Source organism: Tursiops truncatus, chromosome 20, assembly GCF_011762595.2.
Source record: "Tursiops truncatus isolate mTurTru1 chromosome 20, mTurTru1.mat.Y, whole genome shotgun sequence".
In the NCBI taxonomy this organism is placed as follows: Eukaryota; Metazoa; Chordata; class Mammalia; order Artiodactyla; family Delphinidae; genus Tursiops; species Tursiops truncatus.
This window is the reverse complement of record NC_047053.1, coordinates 52981408-53000722: the sequence shown is the minus strand read 5'-3', so window position 1 is coordinate 53000722 and position 19315 is coordinate 52981408. Positions and strand designations below refer to the sequence as shown.

Genomic DNA, 19315 nt, shown 5'->3' with positions numbered 1-19315 from the left:
GGGCTGCCAGGAGCTCAGTAAGAACACCACACCCAGATACCGGAAAAGAAAGGACTGCGGTGCTCAGAGCACGGGGACTCCAACGGGGGCTCTGCCTCCGAACTTTGGCCAGATAGGGACAGTGAAATGTATTTACGTGACACCCAGATGGGAAGGAACAGAGAAATGTCTTCTATGGGTCAGACCCGATGCGCAGGGCTGCCCAAGGGGTCCTACTTCCACCCGGCCCAACGGCCCTCAGGGGAGCTGGTCCCCTTTTCATATTTGTTCAAGGTTACACAGTCAATACATTCTGAAGCCATTGGGATCTGAACCGCAGTGAGCCTACTCCACCATGTACTGCAGAGGGTTTCCACTGGGGGGAGCTACAGAGGCCTGCTGTGGGATTTCAACCTGGGGCGGACCTCCACAGGCTGCATCAGGAATGTGCATCCTTCCCCTGCCGGGAGACTCCCCCATGTCCCCTAGAGCCCCCTTTCTGTCAGGGCCTCACCGTCCTTGCAGAAACCTTGGTCATACCACGGACAGTCCCGGGTCTTGAAGGCCGGCTTCACATGGAGAAAGGGACATTCCTTGTTGCTGCAGTCACCTGAAAATCCCAGAGTTCTTTGTGCATAAGTGGGTTCATGTTTGCAGTCACTTCCGCCCTCCCGGAACAAGACTGACCCTGCCCCTTGCGTATAAGCCACTTCTCTGCCTTCTGGTGGTCAGCAGCTTTTTGAGGACAGCAAGATATTTATTTCTAAACCTTCCTGCAACCTAAGAAAGGCGGATCGCAATCATACTGGCTAAGTGGGACTTGGGTGTGAATACACACATCTGCAAGAGTTGGGGCAGGGCCAGATATCCGGAGGTATTTAGAGACTACTTGGGAGGAAGGAACGAGGAGAGATGGGGAAGGGGAGACCCAGAGCCAGCAGCTTAAGGTCCAGGAAGGCATAGACGCTGCGTGAAGGTGTTGCCGTGCGCGTGGCTAAAGCTTCATCTCTATGATGAAACCTCCGTGGCTTCCAGAGGAAAGGGGTGCAGTTCTTTGTGGGGGAAATGCCAAGAAGAGCAGAGCGCTGCTTCAAAGCTGGCACAGGGATTAAGATACACGCAACACAGAGGGACACCTGTAGTGTCGCAAAGCCTGTGCCGTAACCTGTCTGTGGATTAGACCAAGACCCCGGGCTCCTAGGAGGAGCCAGCCCTGTTTGCATAGACCACAGGAGTTAGGGAGGGAGTCTAAGCACTCTTAGCTTCCCCTTAGGGACCCAGGGGCTCTGAAGGAACCAAGGGGGAAGATTCAGCCCTGTTTTCACCTCATTCAAGTAGAGAATCGGTGAGTGTTTCCAATCTCATCCTCCTTAAAAGCCTACAACTTAACAATGAAAGATCAGAAGGAGAAATTAAGGGAACAATCCCATTTACCATCACATCAAAAAGAATAAAATACCTAGGAATACACCTGCCTAAGGAGGCAAAAGACCTGTACTCTGAAAACTATAAGACGCTGATGAAAGAAACTGAAGATGACACAAACAGATGGAAAGATATACCGTGTTCTTGGATTGGAGCAATCAATATTATCAAAATGACTGTACTACCCGAGGCAATCTACAGATTCAACGCAATCCCTATCAAATTACCAATGGCATTTTCACAGATCTAGAACAAAAAAAATTTTTTTTAATTTGTGTGGAAACACAAGAGAACCCAAATAGTCAAAGCAATCTTGAGAAAGTAAAATGGAACTGGAAGAATCAGGTTCCCTGACTTCAGACTATACTATAACGCCAGTCATCAAAACTATGGTACTGGCACAAAAACAGAAATACAGATGAATGGAACAGGACAGAAAGCCCAGAAAGAAAGCCACACACCTATGGTCAATTAATCTATGACAAAGGAGGCAAGAATAAACAATGGAGAAAAGATAGTCCCTTTTCAATAAGTGGTGCTGGGAAAACTGGACAGCTACATGTAAAAGAATGAAATTAGAACATTCTCTAACACCATACACAAAAATAAACTCAGAATGGATTAAAGACCTAAATGAAGACCAGATACTATGAAACTCCTAGAGGAAAACATAGACAGAACACACTTTGACATAAATCACAGCAGTATCTTTTTGGACCCTTCTCCTAGAGTAATGGAAATAAAAACAAAAATACACAAATGGGACTTAATTAAACTTAAAGGTTTTGCACAGCAAAGGAAACCATAAAGAAAACAAAAAGACAACCTAAAGAATGGGAGAAAATATTTGCAAATGATGCGACCAACAAGGGATTAATCTCCAAAATATACAAACAGCTCATACAGCTCAATATCCAAAAAACAAACGACCCAATCAAAAAATGGGCAGAAGACCTAAATAGACGTTTCTCCAAAGAACACATACAGATGGTCATTAGGCACATGAAAAGATGCTCAACATCACTAATTATTAGAGAAATGCAAATCAAAACTACAGTGAGGTATCACCGCACACTGGCCAGAACGGCCATCATCAAGGTCTACAAATAATAAATGCTGGAGACGGTGTGGAGAAAAGGGAACCCTCGTGCACTGTTGGTGGGAGTGTAAACTGGTACAGCCACCATGGAGAACAGGTTCCTCAAAAAACTAAAAACAGAGTTACCATATGATCCAGCAGTCCCACTCCTGGGCATATATCTGGAGAAAACTATAATTCGAAAAGATACATGCACCCCTATGCTCATAGCAGCACTATTCACAGTATCCAAGACAGGAAAGCAACCCGAATGTCCACTGACAGATGAATGGATAAAAAAGATGTGGTACATACATACCGTGGACTATTACTCAGCCATAAAAACGAATGAAGTAATGCCATTTGCAGCGACATAGATGGACCTAGAGATGATCATACTAGGTGAAGTAAGTCAGAAAGAGAAAGACAAATACCATATGATATCACTTGTATGTGGAATCTAAAGAAAAAAAACACAAATGAACTTATTTATAAAACAGCAATAGACACACAGACAGAGAAAACAAATTTATGGTTACCAAAGGGGGAAGAGGGGAGGGATAAATTAGGACTTTGGGATTAGCAGATACACACTACTCTATGTTAAACAGGTAGACAACAAGGACCTACTATATAGCACAGGGAACTCTATGCAATATTTTGTAATAACCTATAATGGAAGAGTCTGAAAAAAGAATATACATCTATTATAGAATATATATATAGAACTGAATCACTTTGCTGTGCACCTGAAGCTAACACATTGTAGATCAACTAAACTTCAATACATTAATTAATTAAAGCCTACAACTTAGCGCTTTTCAGAGCCAAAAGGAACGCCATAGTGTCAATTCCACTGGTTTCCGAGCAGCTCCAAAGAGATCTATTTTTTACATTGGGCTTGTGCAAAGCAAGGTTCCACCTGAACCTTCAAGAGTACCACTCCTTCCCCAGAGTTTCAACCCCACTCTTATCCAGTTCTCTCATTTCACAAACGAGGACACCAGGTCTCTCGGCCAGCAGGTGGCACCGCACCCCACCCGCCCGTCTGCCTGTCAGAGCCCCCTGCCCAAGGTACCTTTGGGACGAGCACATCCCAGAGCAGAACCAAAGCCCCCAGGCTTCCTAGCTCCTTTCAACTGCCCTTTCCCACTCCTACATCTCCCCAACAATTTTTTTTTTTCAGGCTCCGCGGCCATGGCTCACGGGCCCAGCCGCTCCGCGGCATGTGGGATCTTCCCGGACCAGGGCACGAACCCATGTCCCCTGCATCGGCAGGCGGACTCTCAACTACTGCGCCGCCAGGGAAGCCCATCCCCAACAATATTTTTTAAGTAAAACGATTTACTTCCAATGAGAACTGTAATTATGCTTTGATATTAGAAAAAGGTATTAATTCATTTACTCCAAGAGCAAAAAACACGGGTTACCTATTGTAACCACCAGTGTATACGTCCGCCCTCACAGTAGGGATTATTTGAGAGCAGAGCGGACCTAGTTCTATTCCCGTATCCATGCCCAGCACGACCCCAATCCCCCAAAGAAAGCCAACCGAGGTTTTTGAAAGAAGGGGCATTTTAAATTAAGAGCTTTTTAGGTGACGCGACCAAGGGGGACCAGGATTCATATACACTTTGCCCTTTCTTACAAGGGACACATGCGGGCAACCCTCATGAATTGCCACCGCCAGGTCTCAAGTCCGAGGAGAAGGCAGGAAACAGAATTTGAGCCTGGGGGCTTCCCTGGTGGCGCAGTGGTTGAGAGTCTGCCTGCTGATGCAGGGGACACGGGTTCGTGCCCCGGTCTGGGAAGATCCCACATGCCCATGCCGCGGAGTGGCTGGGCCCGTGAGCCATGGCCGCTCAGCCTGCGCGTCCGGAGCCTGTGCTCCGCAACGGGAGAGGCCACAACAGTGAGAGGCCCGCATACCGCAAAAAAAAGAATTTGAGCCTGGGGGAAGCTCTTACTGACCTTGGGGGGTGGGGTACCTTCTTCCTGGATACCCAGGAATGCCCCCCCATGGACACTAATGAGGAACAGCTGCCCACAGCCCCCCCGATGTTTCAAAGCCAAGCCGCCTCAGTCAGAGGTGTCCCTGGAGGCTGGCCCAGCTCTCCCTCCAAGTCCCTCTTCGGAATACAGTTTGAAAACTACTAGACTAGATCATCCTTAAGGCTCCTTCCAGCTCTGAAAAGCACTGAACTGTAAAAGTTTATGGAGAAAGATAAGACCTGAAACACATGCACAGATCCCGTTCTTAAACCGGCAGTGGCTTCCCCCTATGTAGCCCCTCAGATGACAAAAGACTTGAGTCAGAGGGGGGTGACATGCGGGTCCAGACCTGACCACACAAGGTCATTTCAGGGGCCAAACTTCTGAAGCTCGCGATCTCCCGTTTACAGTGACTTTCTATTGCCAATCAGTGATGCCAGTTTTCCATTTACCGAAGCAATGTAAAGTTTTCTTCTAAAAGAGGAGTTAAAAATAGCAAGACGGTCTATTGCCAAGGAGGCGATGGTGCGCGTCGACGGGGCAGGTGCTTTGTGGAGACCTGGAGCACCGTGAAAGTGCTTGCTGTTTGGGAAACACTGGCTCCGACTCACCCCAGCCCATCCCGGGGCTTGAGAGAGGGCGTGTTCAAGGCTCGTTTCCAGACAGCCCGTCTGGGTGCATGATTAGCCAGGAGTGGACCAGGGAGGGCAACCATTCAGCCTTTGATTCCAGCCCTCTCCCTCCCCCGGCGGGACCGGCTGCGTGTGCCCGAGCCTGCTGGGGCAGTGAAGCAGGGCTCAGAGGACAGTTCCAATTTTTCTAGGGGGTTGGAGAAGCAAGGCCCCCGCGGCCTGGTCTGCCCACCTGGGACACGCGAGGCCTCCTTTGGGGGCCCCTCCCCGACTTCATCCCATCCCTCGGCCCCCACTGCTACCCTCCGGGGTGTGTGGGGGGGAACCGGGAAGGGGCATTACCGACCGAACTTGGAGTAGAAGTAGCACACGGGCATCCTGGTGACGTCGTACTGGTGCAGGAACTTGCACTGGTCGCCCTTCTTGCACAGCCCCCGGAGCCAGTGCTTACACACCACCATCTTCTCCCCTCGGTCGTGCCGGAAGGGGCACAGCTTCCCTGGGGACACCAGAGCACCCAGCTGGGGGTCCCCGCTCGCCTAGAGCCTGAGCCCAGCTCACCCCTGGAAGGAAGGCCCACCGCCCCTTCCCCTGGAGCCTGGGGGAGGCTAGAATTGGGGGCCAGACACGGCTTAAAACACAGCTTCAAAGCCCTCTCTGCCTGGCATGGTGCCCTGGCCCTTCTCGAACCCCGGGGAGCCCCCAGGCTGTCAGGACACCTTCTGCAACACCTTCCACACCCCTCCCCTCCAGCCTGACGGGGTGCTCCTACCAGACAGCAGAGCCCTGGTTTCCAGCCCTGGCCCCCCGAGCCGCCACCCATCCTAGCAAGGTGCCAGCACAAAGCGAGGCTCATAAAGGACCTGTTGAATTCACGTCTTAAAAAACCAAATGGGGCTTCCCCGGTGGCGCAGTGGTTGAGACTCCGCCTGCCGATGCAGGGGACACCGGTTCGTGCCCCGGTCCGGGAAGATCCCACGTGCCGCGGAGCGGCTGGGCCCGTGAACCATGGCCGCTGAGCCTGCGCGTCCGGAGCCTGTTGCTCCGCAACGGGAGAGGCCACAGCAGTGAGAGGCCCGCGTACCGGGGAAAAAAAAAAAAATGTTCTGTTTCCTGATTCCAGAGATCTAACATGGTGACGTAGGAGCCAGCTTGGTAACAATTCAGAAGGAACTGGAAATGCTACATTTCACCCTTTGTCATCTTCACTCAGGTGGTCTTGCTGTCGGCAGGAGGGACACCCCTCGGTTTCTTAGCAGGACCCGTCTTGTGCTTGGCCACCTCTCCGATAGAATTTGTGGGGTGCTGGGGAGGTGTTCTTAAATAGCCTTACCCTCCAGCCCTGGCCATTGGCTTGCCTGGGTCTGACTTTCCAGACCTAAGAACAGTTTTATTTCTTTGCAAGAGGGTATCTCTGTGAACCACTGTTCTAGAGACTGGATGGACCAAGCTGAGGAGACAGGACCCCAGGAGGCATCACTAGTCCTGGCTTCACAAAGCCTGGAGTGGCCGACAAGCTCATTTCCCTCCTCACCCCATCGTCCAGGGCTGCCCCAAACATGGACGAGGCATGTGGCAAAAATGGCCCTAGGTCCCGCCCTGTGCCTGGGCCCCTCCTGGCCTCCCAGCTTCCCAAGAACAAAATCACTTGGATCCCAAAAGCAGGTCCTAAACTCATTCAGAGTTTCTTAACCTGGATCTCTAGGGGGGACTGGAGACCCCCAAATTGGAGGCAACTGGGGGCAACTGGGTTTCCATCGGAAGAGCCCGTGAGTGGTTCAGGAGGCAGAAGCAAAGCTGAGAGCCGCTGCTTTTCAGTCAGGTACCCCACACCCCCCGAAGCGCTGCTTTTGGGGAGAAGAGTTTGGAAGAGCAGTTTTTCCGTTTTGTTTTGTTCTTTTGGCCACGCCGCGTAGCATGAGGGATCTCAGTTCCCCGACCAGAGATCAAACCCACACCCCCTGCGTTGGGAGCTCGGAGTCTTAACCACTGGACCGCAGGGAAGTCCCCATGGAAGAGCATATCGTTGAGCCACGTTGGGATGGGGGAGAAATAAGGATGCTTGTTGTAGCATCTCAGAGACTGTGGCCAGAGCTTTCTTAGGACACAAGAAATGGATGCAGGGACTTCCTGGTGGCGCACTGGTTAAGAATCCACCTGCCAATGCAGGGGACACGAGTTCGAGCCCTGGTCAGGGAAGACCCCACATGCCGCGGAGCAACTAAGCCCGTGCGCCACAACTACTGAGCCTGCGCTCTAGAGCCCGCGAGCCACAACTACTGAAGCCCGCGTGCCTAGAGCCCGTGCTCCGCAACAAGAGAAGCCACCAAAATGAGACGCCCGCGCACCGCAACAAAGAGTAGCCTCCGCTCGCCACAACTAGAGAAAACCTGCGTGCAGCAACGAAGACCCAACGCAGCCAAAAATAAATAAACTTATTAAAAAAAAAAAAGGAAATGGATGGAACGGCTGAGCAGGTCCCAAATTAATTCGGAGGACAAGAGTAGGGGGAAGGAAAGCACTCCCCCCGCTGGGGGAAAATAAATAAGTCGGAGGGCTCCTGGGAGCACACAGCTGACACCCACAAACAATCCCACCTCCAGCAGGGCAGAAAGAAGGGAATGTCTCCTTCAGGGCAGCCCTGCCTGCCCTAATCAGTGCTAGTGAATCAGGGAAATGCTAGGGGGGGGTGGGGGAAGGTAGGCTTCTGGACAGAGCCCCCAACTTGCCCTTTGCCTACTTTTTATAAGACTAAAATTTTGCCCCGTCCCACCTTCCCCTCCCCAGGTGCAAATCCAACACCCTATTCCAGGCCAAGCTGAACCCCGTGTGGCCTAGACAGCCCCCGCTGCCACCCACCCCCAACCCCAGCCCCACCTGCTGACCCACCTTTCTCGCAGAGTCCTTTAGCGAAGAAGTTGCACACAGCTGAGCCGGACTCTGGAAGGAGAAGAACGCAAAGGAGGGGGGCAGCTTCTCCAGAGGCTGTGGCTGTCAAAGGGCCCTCACCCCTCCAGCAGCAAGTCTCCCTTCTACCCACCAAGGCCTGGGCCTGGGGGTCCTCAAGTCCTGGCCCTTGGGTTGCCGGCCTCAGGAGCCAGCCTTCAGCCTCCACACCTAAGCCCCCCCAACTCTGAAACGGAGGTGCTGGAAGGGCCCCAGGCCCCCCGGGAGCTCGGGAGGCCAGTGTGCTTCTTCCCAACTTCTTTCAATTTACCTTTCTCGGGTCTGCTTGCCCAGAAGCCAGCCCCATTTTTTTTTTTTTTGGAGTCCTGGAAAGGATGTAAGGGGGGGCCTCAGAAGCGAGGGGCTAAGCTGGGGCTCCCAGATGGCGGGCCCAAGCCCCCCTGCTCCTCCCTGGCGAGCAGCAGAGAGAAGGGGCCGCCCCATCAGGGAGCCAAGCAGAGGGGCCTGCAGAGAAGGCCGGCGGGGGGGCGGGGAGGGAGGGGGAGGGCAGGGGTGGCGGCGGGGTCCCCGTCCTCACTCACTGTCCATGCCCTGGAAAGGCAGGAGTCCAGTGCCCTTCTGCATCTCTACATCCTTCTCGAAGGTGAAGGTGATCTGCTCCAGCCCTGCAATGACCTCCTGCATCCTCTCTCTCCTGCTGGGGCTACTAAAAGTTGCTCAAGCCGCCTGCAGATGGGCCTAATATAGCTCATCAGAGGCCCTTAAGGGGCCAGGCTCTGATGCGGAACCCCATCTCCCCCGGCTGACTGCCGAGTTATACTCCCCAGGCACAGCTAGACAGGCGTTACCTGATGCAGGTGCAGACGCCCCAGGGCCCCAGTCCCCTACACCTGTACCTAAGTCCCACTCTCAATGCGCGCTGCTGGGGAGGGATGAGCAAAGCGCCACACGCTGCTTATCCCTACATGTTCCCAAAGACGCCCATGCAGACGTTACCAAGCCCGTGTTCGTACTTTTTTTTTTTTTTTTTTTGCGGTACGCAGGCCTCTCACTGTTGTGGCCTCTCCCGTTGCGGAGCACAGGCTCCGGACGCGCAGGCTCAGCGGCCATGGCTCACGGGCCCAGCCGCTCCGCGGCATGTGGGATCGTCCCGGACCGGGGCTCGAACCCGTGTGCCCTGCGCGTACTTTTAATGTAAAGACACAGCCACAGGTGAGCTGTGAGGAGAGTTGCACAACCCAGCCCCGGCGAGGCTGCGCTGAGTCTTCTGGATTCGCGCAAGCTGGCGCCTGGGAGCCGGAGGGCCTGGGGGCGGGGCGAGCGGTGCAGAAGGAGGGAGCCCCCCTCGGCCCCCGCATTTCCCTTCAATCAGGCCCCAGCCCACCCCTCCCTCTGGGACTCCTGACGCCCCTCCTCTGGCCTGAGCGACAAGCCAGAGTGAGCTCTTCACGGGAGAAAGGGAAAAGGACCGACTCCCGAGGACTCGGAAACTGCGGGATGAATAGCGCTTTGTCTACCACGCACACGATCCCGTGCTGGGCCGGGGGGCGGGGGGGAGGTGAGACCAACCGGAGGCCGCGGCCTCGCAGCGCGGGCTCCGCCCGCCACCCCGGCGCCTCCCACCCCTGAGAAAGTGCTTTGTAAACGAAATCTCTGTGCAAATGTTGTTTTATCATCGTTACACCACCCCTGCCCCCAAGGCTGGGGACGTCGGAAAAGGCTTTCCAAGGAGCAACTGCGGGCTCTAACTGGGGCAGGCTTCCCCCTGCCCCTGCTCTGGCCCCCAGCAGGCCTTCCCTGCCGATGGAGCTGAGGTTTCAGAGTTGCTGGGGGGCGATGCCCGCAATCCAAGCGCCCTCCTTCCTGGACGCAGCAGGGCGAGGCGGGCCGCGCCCTGTAGGCCTGCGGCCGGGCCAGCAAGAGGGAACCTGCTGGCTTTTGTTTCCGCCTGGCTGTGGCTCCCACACTTTTGAACCCTGGATCAGAAATGAAAACGGCCGGAGAGATAGACACCTGGAGCCCAGGCGGGGCTGGGAGGGGCAGGGAAGGGATCCCGGAGTCTCCCGAAGCTGGGAGCTCCCTCCAACTGCACCCCAGGGAGGCAGAGGAGCAGAGGGTCCCTGGGATAGGCGGCCTTGCTTCTTTGGCCCTTTTCATGTACGTTGATTAGTCTCCAAAACACCTTCATCTGTGGACACAGGCTCATGTCAGGCTCCTTCCTGCCAACCTGGCAGGGGCTACGTGAGACCATGGAGGCCCAGCAAGGCCAAGGACACGTGGTTGGGAAGGTAATAATGATGAAATTCAAACCCAGGTCTCTTGGTGATTTCCTTCCATAAACATCCCAGAGCATCTCTGTGCCAGGAACTGGGGACCCCAAAACAAAGGACTGTGTCCCTGCCTTCAGGGATGGCCCAGTCAAGTGGGGGAGACTTTCACCAGCACGGTTGTACCACGGCGGGTGTTGGTAGCAGAGGGACAAATGCCGAGAGGGGAGCTCGTCGTGCAGGGGCAGGGACGGGTGGCGGGGAGGGCTCTCGGAGGAGAGACGGGTGGCAGAGTGTTGCGGAGGAGGGGCCAGAGGTGTGAAAGCATGGGGCCACGAAGCAACGTGGCAGGGCGGGGGCACGGGCAAGGGTTTGTTTCGGTCGAAGCGTGGGTTTAGAGAAGGGCAGTGTGGGGAAAAGACTTGGAGAAGGAAGTAAGGCCTCGAAGCCAGAATGCTTTTCAGGGCTTGGTTATTATCACGAAGCCAGCGGGGAGCCCCTGCGGGGCTAGGAGAGCAGCACACAGCACCCTGAAGAATGGAGTGTGGGGAGACCACTTAGTGATGATAAAAAATAAGAATTATAGCCCCGGAGACATCAGCGGGGGTGCCTCTCAGCACCTTGGTGGCCCGTAGAGTTCATCAGGAGGGCGGAGAAGGAAGGAGGCCCCGTGGAGACCCCGCCCTCCATCCACACCCAACCTGGCAGCTCCCCTCCTCTCCTAGCCAGGGTCCCACGCCCAACACGGGCTCCCGTCCCAGAAGGTATGCACAGGGTGTGGCATCCAGGGACTCCCTCCTCCCGCTGCCTCACTGTTTATTTTTACGGCGAGCGGGCCCACATGCATGGTTTTTGCCTCCCCAAAATACCTTCTGTAGTGGGTTGACTTGTCTCCCCCAGGATGATACACCAAGTCCTGACCCCTGGTACCTGTGAACGTGACCTTATTTGGAAACGGGGTCTTTGCAGATGCAATTAAGTTAAGGATCTCAAGGTGAGATCATCCTGGAATTCTGGTGAGTCCTGAACCCATGACTGGTGCCCTTGTAAGAGAAAAGACAGGGAGATCGGAGACTCTGAGATACAGAAGAGCCCCAGAGGAGAAGCCTCGCAAAGACGGGAGGAGACTGGAGGTGTAGAGCTACCGAGGGACCCCACAGGTGGCCGCCCCCACCAGAAGCCAGGAGAGAGGCACAGGCCACTCCTCCCTCAAAGGCTCCAGAAGGGGGACTTCCCTGGTGGCCCAGTGGCTAAGACGCCACGCTCCCAATGCAGGGGGCCAGGGTTTGATCCCTGGTCAGGGAACTAGATCCCACGTGCCGCAACTGAGAGTCTGCATGCCGCAACTAAACATCCCCCACGCGGGCAATGAAGATCCCGCGTGCTACAACTAAGACCCAGCGCCGCCAAATAAATATTAAAAAAAAAAAAAAAAGAGGCTCTAGAAGACACCAACCTATGACACCTCAATTCTGAGAGCAAATTTCTATTGCTTTAAGCCACCACCTTTGTGGCCATTTGTTATAGCGGCCTTAGGAAACGAATACACCTTCCCACTTGGAAACTGAGTTTCGGAAGTCCTCACCCCTTTCACAGATGAGCAAGTAAAAATGCAGAGAAGTTGGGTGGTTGCCAAGGTCCCACAGCTAATGAGCATCAGAATCGGATCTGGGTCTCCCACCTCCCAGGCACTTTGCTTCTCCTCTGTCTCTCTCAGAACCGGGGGAGCTGCCCACCTGACACCCCCCATTTATACTCCTACCTCACGGCTCCCAAGTGGACCATCACCCTCATTGTGCAAAGACACAAAGCGAGCCCCAGGCCAGAGGAACCCTGGCAATGCCTGGAGGAGGGGCCGGCCTGGGAGCAGGGGGCCCGGCTCTGGGGTGTCCCTTCTGGAACCTCCCCATCCGCTTTTCTGAGCCCTGCAGCTGGTCCCGAGCATTTGTGTTTTCATTTCTCAATTAATTCATGGCTGCGAAGTGGACGCACAAGTCACTGCGCAAACAGTGGCGTGAATTTTTCATCACCATCATTATGAGGTTCTCGTTTAACTCTGGCTTCAGATTTCCCGAATCATCATTCCCCAGCTCCCTTCCCTTTATAAAAGCACAGCTCTGAAAAGCAGTGGGTGCAGGGAGCTCTGGAATTCTCTGGCTGCCTGGAACTGGCCGAGGTCATCCCGCCCGGCCCAGCCATGGATCAGTCCCAGCCCGTGCTTTTCTGAGCAGAGTGCGGCCACGCCCCCTCCACCCCGGTACCCGTGCATCTGCCTCACTCCCCACGCGGGACCTGAGTTGGTGGAAAAGGGGCGGGCTGGCATCAGACAGATCGGGGGTCACATCCTGGTTCTGCCTGTCCCCAGTCTGCCACCCCAGGCCAGTCATTTAATCACCCCTCTGAGCTCCAGATTCTGCATCAGTAAAATGGGACCCACATGTGACCTCCCTGGGGGGCTGAGGTTAGTGAGAAGTCCACGCGGAAGCCTGACACCGGAGGTACGTGCCGTGAAGTACGAGCCCCTGGGTCCATGGGGCCACCCCTTCTCCAAATGTATTATTCCTTCAGGTGCTGTGAGGGGCAGGGGACTCCACGCTGTCCAGGTGCCGCTGGAGGGGCCGCTCTAAGTCCCGTAGGGACGGGCCTGCCGCTGGAGAGCTGCTGGGAGGGGCCGGAGGTCAGAGGAGCCCCGGGTGACCCACAGCTGCTGCTCTGGCCCAGGAACAATGAGCCAGCGTGCCCTGCCCCCTCCACTGCTCTTTGTGCCCGAGATGCCACTTGGCGGGGACAGCTGTTGGCCTCCCAGTAGCCACTTGAAGTGCAGGGCAGGGAGGTCCAGCAGCTGGGATGGTCCTGCTCTGTCTTTGCCCGGGAGCTTGGCCTCTGGGAGTCCGGTGGTTCTAGAAACTCTACTCTGGAAAAGGCATCCCTCTTCCCTAGGGGCGTGGGCCCAGTAACAGGACAAATGACCCTGCCCACATTTCTCATCAGGGCCTCCTCTGGTCCTCACTGCAACCACTCAAGTTGCTTCTGCCCATTTTACAGATAAAGAAACCAAGTCCCGGAGGGGTGAAGCAACTGCTTAAAGCTCACACAGCCAGTAGATGTCGGAATGGGGACCTAGACTCCCAACCATTGCTCCTAATTACTAGGACTTCATCAGGGGAGTGTCACCATGTACACTGCGTTCTCTCTAATTCCCACAAAACCCCAGAAAGAGGCATTCTTCTTTCTCTTCTACAGTCGATAAAACCAAGGCTCAGTGGCTTACCCGAGCTTCCCAAAGACCATCAGCTTGGTCTGCATGACCCCAAAGCCAAGCTCCTTCCAGCTGACCAAGCTGCAGTGCAGGAAAGGGCCCCACCCCTTGCCAGGCTGGTGAGATGACCAAGACCCCTGAGGCCTGTGCCCGGGCCTATCAGTGGGCATGTGGATTATATTTCTAGCCAGAGAGTCAAGGAGACAGGCCCTTTTGGGCTCAAGGGGGTCAGTCTCGGGCCAGGGGTGTCCCAGTAGCTTTTCTCCTCCACTGAGAGAGAGAGGTTGAGATTTTTTAAAATATAAATTTATTTATTTATCTATTTTTGGCTGCGTTGGGTCTTTGTTGCCGCGCGCGGGCTTTCTCTAGTTGCGGCGAGCGGGAGCTACTCTTCATTGCGGTGCGCGGGCTTCTCACTGCGGTGGCTTCTCTTGTTGCGGAGCATGGGCTCTAGGCGCACGGGCTTCAGTAGTTGTGGCATGCTGGCTCAGTAGTTTGGCTCACGGGCTCTAGAGCGCAGGCTCATTAGTTGTAGCGCATGGGCTTAGTTGCTACGCGGCATGTGGGATCTTCCTGGACCAGGGCTCGAACCCGTGTCCCCTGCGTTGGCAGGCGGATTCTTAACCACTGCGCCACCAGGGAAGTCCCGAGATTGATGTTTGAAGATACTACACTGCTGGCTTTGAAGATGGAAGGTGGAACCATGAAGCAAGGAATGCAGGCGCCTCCAGAAGCTGGAAGAGGCAAGGAAACAAATTCTCCCCTAGAACCTGCAGAAGGAAAGCACACCTGCCAACACCATGATTTTAGCTCGGTGAAGGCCCTTTCTGACCTCCAGAATTAGAAGACAATACGTTTGTGTTGTCTCAAGCTACTAAATTTGTAGTAATTTGGTACAGTAACAATAAGGAAGTGACGACAGAGGGGAAAGTCACTGATAAACAGGCAGTTGAATCCTACGATGTGGGACACAGGGGCATTTGCAGAACTACTACAAGACCACTTAGCTCTCACCTGGATGGCAAGGACAGGTTTCTGCGAGGATGAGAAACACAGCTGTGACAGGGAGAGCGTTGTCAAGGTGGTAAAGGACAATGTTCCCAGCAGCAGCAGTGCATTTGGGAAACCGCTTCTGGTTCTGCAGGGCTGAAACTGGCAGGTCGGCTGTTGAAAGAGGTTCAAGGAGCTGGGGGCTTGGGAAGGGCCTTGACTCTGAGCCCTTGGGAGTCACAGAAGGAGCTGGCAGCACTGGGTCTGCTCAGGGTAGAAAGTCAAGATAAACCATAATTATCAGCAAAGTTCTAATATCTATTCCTGCATCCCGGTGAATGGTCCTGTGTACCTCCTGGGGTGCGTGAGCCCCTCACCCTCACTTGGAGGAGGGAGGGGAAGGTTTTTCTAGAACATAGGCCGCCAGCTGGTCGCCGACACCGTGATGGATTGGTTCTCCCTGCCCCGGCCTGGTGCACTCACTGTGATGAATTGGGGTCAAGGTCACAGGTTTGACCTGCCTTTGGGTCAATGGAGTTGGGAAGAAAAAGTCCATTTTCATCACGAAAGACTGCCCTCTGGTCTGTTATCTCTAAATGATTCTTGGGTCACAAGGCACACAGACAGGGTACAGATGGAAAAACCCTCCAGGGCCTGACTGTTGACAGGGAGTCAATGGTGCCCACGCTGTGTACAAAGCCCAGCGGGTGTGGGTGGCAGGAGCGGGCAAGCAGAGGGCAACCCCTCCCCGCTCCCTGCCTGGGCAAACCACCCTGACCCCTGGGTGGGGGGCGGGGGATACGGCAGGGCCCCGGGGGAGAAGCTCGCCCACCCTGACCTTCCCTCCTGTTGGGTGTTCATCAAATCCATCCAGCTGCCCTTGCTCTCGCTCCTTCGCTTGGCTTTGAATTCCATCTCTGGCCCACGACTCCCCATCTAGATGAACGGTTCCAAGCACGTGGGGACTCACCCACTGTCTCAGTCAGCTCGGGATCCACGGACGGGGCATAAACAGCAAATATTTAGTTCTCTCAGTTTGGAAGGCTGGAAGTCCAAGATGCAGGTACCAGCATGGCTGGCTTTTGGTGAAGGCTCTCTTCCTGGCTTGCAGAGGGCTGCCTTCTCACTGTGTCCTCACATGGCAGATAGAGAACGTGTTCTGGTCTCTCTTCCTCTTCTTATAAAGACACTAATTCATCATGGGGGCCCCACGCTCATGACCTCATCTAAACTTAATCACCTCGCCAAGGCCCCGCCTCTTAATACCATCACACTGTGGGACGACCTTCTCAACACACTCCTCACTCTGACCCCAGGATGAGAAATTAGAAAGCCACCTCCGTGTGGCTGCTTCTCAAATAATACCCACATAGTAACACACGGGTTCGAGGTCTGGTCCGGGAAGATCCCACATGCCACAGAGCAACGAAGCCTGTGCGCCACAACTAAGCTCTAGCCTGCGCTCTAAAACCTGCGAGCCACAACTACTGAGCCCATGCACCACAACTACTGAAGCCCGCGCACCTAGAGCCCGTGCTCCACAACAAGAGAAGCCACCGCAATGAGAAGCCCATACACCTCAACGAAGAGTAGCCCCCGCTCGCCGCAACTAGAGAAAGCCCGCGCGCAGCAACGAAGGCCCAACGCAGCCGTAAATAAATAAATAAATTGCATCTCTTGGATGAATGACTTGGACGGCTTGGGTCTGACGCGCCATAGAGTTGGTTTTATTGATCTGCATCAAGTCTTTGATTTACCCTGAGCGGAAATGCAGCTTCATGGGGTTTGATGACCTTATCTGTTATGAGACTGTTTTGAAGACACTGACTGGGACCCCACCCCTGTCCCCTTCAGAGATCTCACAGGGATCCCTCTCAGACCTCAGTGTCAGAAAAAGCTTCTTTTGGGATTGTTCCAACCTCATAGACTTCGTGAGTCTTGTAACGGGTGGATTTCCCTTTTCGCTTTGACTGATAGGAAGCTCAGAGCCCAATTTTCAGTCCACTTTGAGCACATTTCTGTGTACCACACTCTTGGTTCATTGTTCTGTTTGTTCAAGGCTTGTTTTCTCTCTGATCTATTTTTTGTCCTACTGTATTTTAAGTATTTTTGTAAGCTGCCTCCAATCCTTTTTGGAACAAAGCAGGGTAAAAACAAATCAAAACAAAACAAAACAAAATTCAGCAGAGCCCTGTGGGCTTGGCAGGCCTTTTTTTTTTTTTTAAGATAGATTTTATTTTATTTATTTATTTTTGGCTGTGTTGGGTCTTCGTTGCTGCGTGTGGGCTTTCTCTAGTTGCGGCGAGCGGGAGCTACTCTTCGCTGCGGTGCGCGGGCTTCTTATCGTGGTGGCTTCTCTTGTTGCGGAGCTCAGGCTCCAGGCGCGTGGGCTTCAGTAGCTGTGGCACGCAGGCCCAGCAGTTGTGGCCCGCGGGCTTAGCTGTTCCGCAGCATGTGGGATCTTCCCGGGCCAGGGCTCGAACCCGTGTCCCCTTCATTGGCAGGCAAATTCTTAACCACTGCGCCACCAGGGAAGCCCTTGGTGGGCATTTTTTAACAGAGCAAGTTCATTTCAGGGTTGGAGTCCCGCCGGGAAGGCAGCTCTCCCTGGCTCCTCCTGCCTCTCCTGGGAGTCTCCGTCTTGGAGAACAGAAGCTCCGTGTGTAAGAGCAACAGGCTTCAGAGGCAAAGCCTCCAACCTCCATCTGCCTGCAAATACCTTTCCTCCCCCAAAGCGTTCTTCCCAGTCTCCCATCTGGCTGTTGGCAGGAAGCCACAGGGCCTTGAGAAGCCTGCAAAGGGGAAGTAGAGAGATAAGCTCTCCTGCTTTTATTCCTAACTTGCTTTCCTGCATCTTTTTTTTAAAATTCTTTCTGTTTTTGTTGAAGTGTTGCTCCATCTCTGCTGTACAGCAAAGTGCCTCAGTTGTGCACATAGATACGTTCTTTTTTTAATTATGGTTTCCATTATGGTTCATCCCAGGAGATTGGATATAGTTCCCTGTGCTATAGGGTAGGACCTTGTTGTTTATCCACGCCTTCCTGCATCTTAACTCAGGGTCTCCGGGGTCCAGGGACACTTTGCATGCAGGTTAGCGCTGCGCCAGGAAGGGTCCCCGCCCAAGTGTGGAGTCCGGGCATTTGGGAGGCTGCTGTGTGAAGGCCGAGGTAAGCCGGGGAAGGGTGGGGGTGCCACACACACACCTGAAATAGCCAACCCCGCCCCCTCTGTCACCCCGACAAGGACCGCACTCCCAGCTCTGCCCCACGCAGTCTACCGGCTCAGCCTTTCCCTCGTCTGTCACGCCACAGAGCCAACCCAGCCCCGTCCATCTCACAGCCTCTGCTCTGCTCCACTCACCAGACTTCAGCCAGTGCCGCCTTCTCCAGCCTCTGTCTTCCCAACTGTAAAATGGGTGGAGGCTGGTGGTGAACCAGATGCTAAAATGTGAAGATCCTACGAACCCCCTTCCCGCAGGTGCCCTGAACCCCTCTATTCCCTTCCTATCCCTTGTGTCCACTTTCTTCTGAGAACATGGTGCAACCCTGGTGAAGAGGAGGGGGTGGCTGGGGTGTGAGAACGGAGTCGAAGGGGAGCCCTATGGGACCAGCCTGGACCCCAGCAGGAGCACGGCCCTGAGGCTGTGGACAGAGACAGAGGCCAGCCCTGAGTGACCCTGGGAATGGCAGGGGCTGCTCTGCTCAGCACACTCGGCACTACCTGCGGGGCCCTTTGGATGATGGAAAGCAGCAGTAGCTGCTGAAAGGGTCCTGGAGCTGCCAGCGCCTCCCCTGGCAGGAAGCACAGCCCCCTTTCTCTTGGGCACACCCCTACCAGCGGGGCTGTCAGCTCGGCCTCTCTCTGCACTGCTCTGCCCAGCAGGTCACTGGCGCCGCCTGGTCATTTCGGGCCCCAAAGCGGACATCACCAGATTGGGACAGTGATTGCAAGGAAGGGCTTTGGAGCCCGCGCGTGGGTCCGTATCCACCTCCTCCACTTGCTAGCCCGGTGGGCCAGTGGCAGCCCTAGGACACACAGCCCTTATCATGTGAACAGTGCAGAACAGCATGTACCCAACAGATTAGAACAGAACCCCTTGAGGAGCTGGGGAGGTGGCGGGGAGACACCCCAGTGATGGCTGGACCAGGGTGGGACTCATCCCAGAGCATCTTTGGGCCATGACTGCAGCCTTGCCTGAAGCAGAAGGTTTTGGGGTCCCATCACATTTTTGGAAGTATTCGCTGCGATCTGAATTAAAATTACTAAATGATTACCCAGAAAGAGTTCCCAGCTCTTGCTTTGAGTTGTCAGAGGTAGAAGGGGCCCTACAGAACATCTTTAGGGTAAGATGTGCCCTGAGGGGGCCCTAGGCTTCTCCGGCAAAACCCAGAGACAAAGGGGAGGGAGAAAGGATCCGCCCCCAACCAGGGAAGCTCTTGTTCAGTCTGTTTGGGTACCTCATGACAAACAGAACTTCTGGTAAAAAGCTGAAAACGACTGAGCTAGTGCCTAACTGTAAAGATGGAGAAACTGAAGCCGCCCAGAGAGGGAAAATAACTGGCCCAAGTCCACACAGCAAACCAAGGTTAGAGTTGGTGGCTAGGCTCGTCCTGCCTGGTTATCCCATGCTTGTCTGGCGCGCCTACTGAGCCCCCAGTCAGAAAGCGTGCTCCCAAAGTGTGGGTCCAGCTGGCCCCTGGGTCCCCCTAAACAGCTAGCGCTTTCCCATCAAGTCAAAAAGCAGGTCTGCAGCCCTGGGGAGGCTGGCTGCTCCCAGACCCTCAAG

General features: G+C 54.4%; 1 protein-coding gene across 4 annotated transcripts in view; it reads right to left on the bottom strand.

Moving 5' to 3' along the window:
- The window catches only part of CPSF4L (cleavage and polyadenylation specific factor 4 like), a 55513-nt gene that overhangs the window by 13780 nt on the left and 22418 nt on the right, over positions 1-19315 (bottom strand). For all 4 annotated transcript variants that reach the window (XR_004523690.2, XR_012328457.1, XM_073797273.1 and 1 more), the window contains exons 2-4: positions 7996-8046; positions 5453-5605; positions 494-589 (exon numbers count right to left, since the gene is read on the bottom strand). Coding sequence is in view for 2 of the 4 variants with exons in the window: in XM_073797273.1 (XP_073653374.1) it covers positions 494-589; positions 5453-5605; positions 7996-8046 (300 nt within the window). In the remaining 2 variants the exon portion in view is untranslated. The remainder of the gene's footprint in view (positions 1-493; positions 590-5452; positions 5606-7995; positions 8047-19315) is intronic.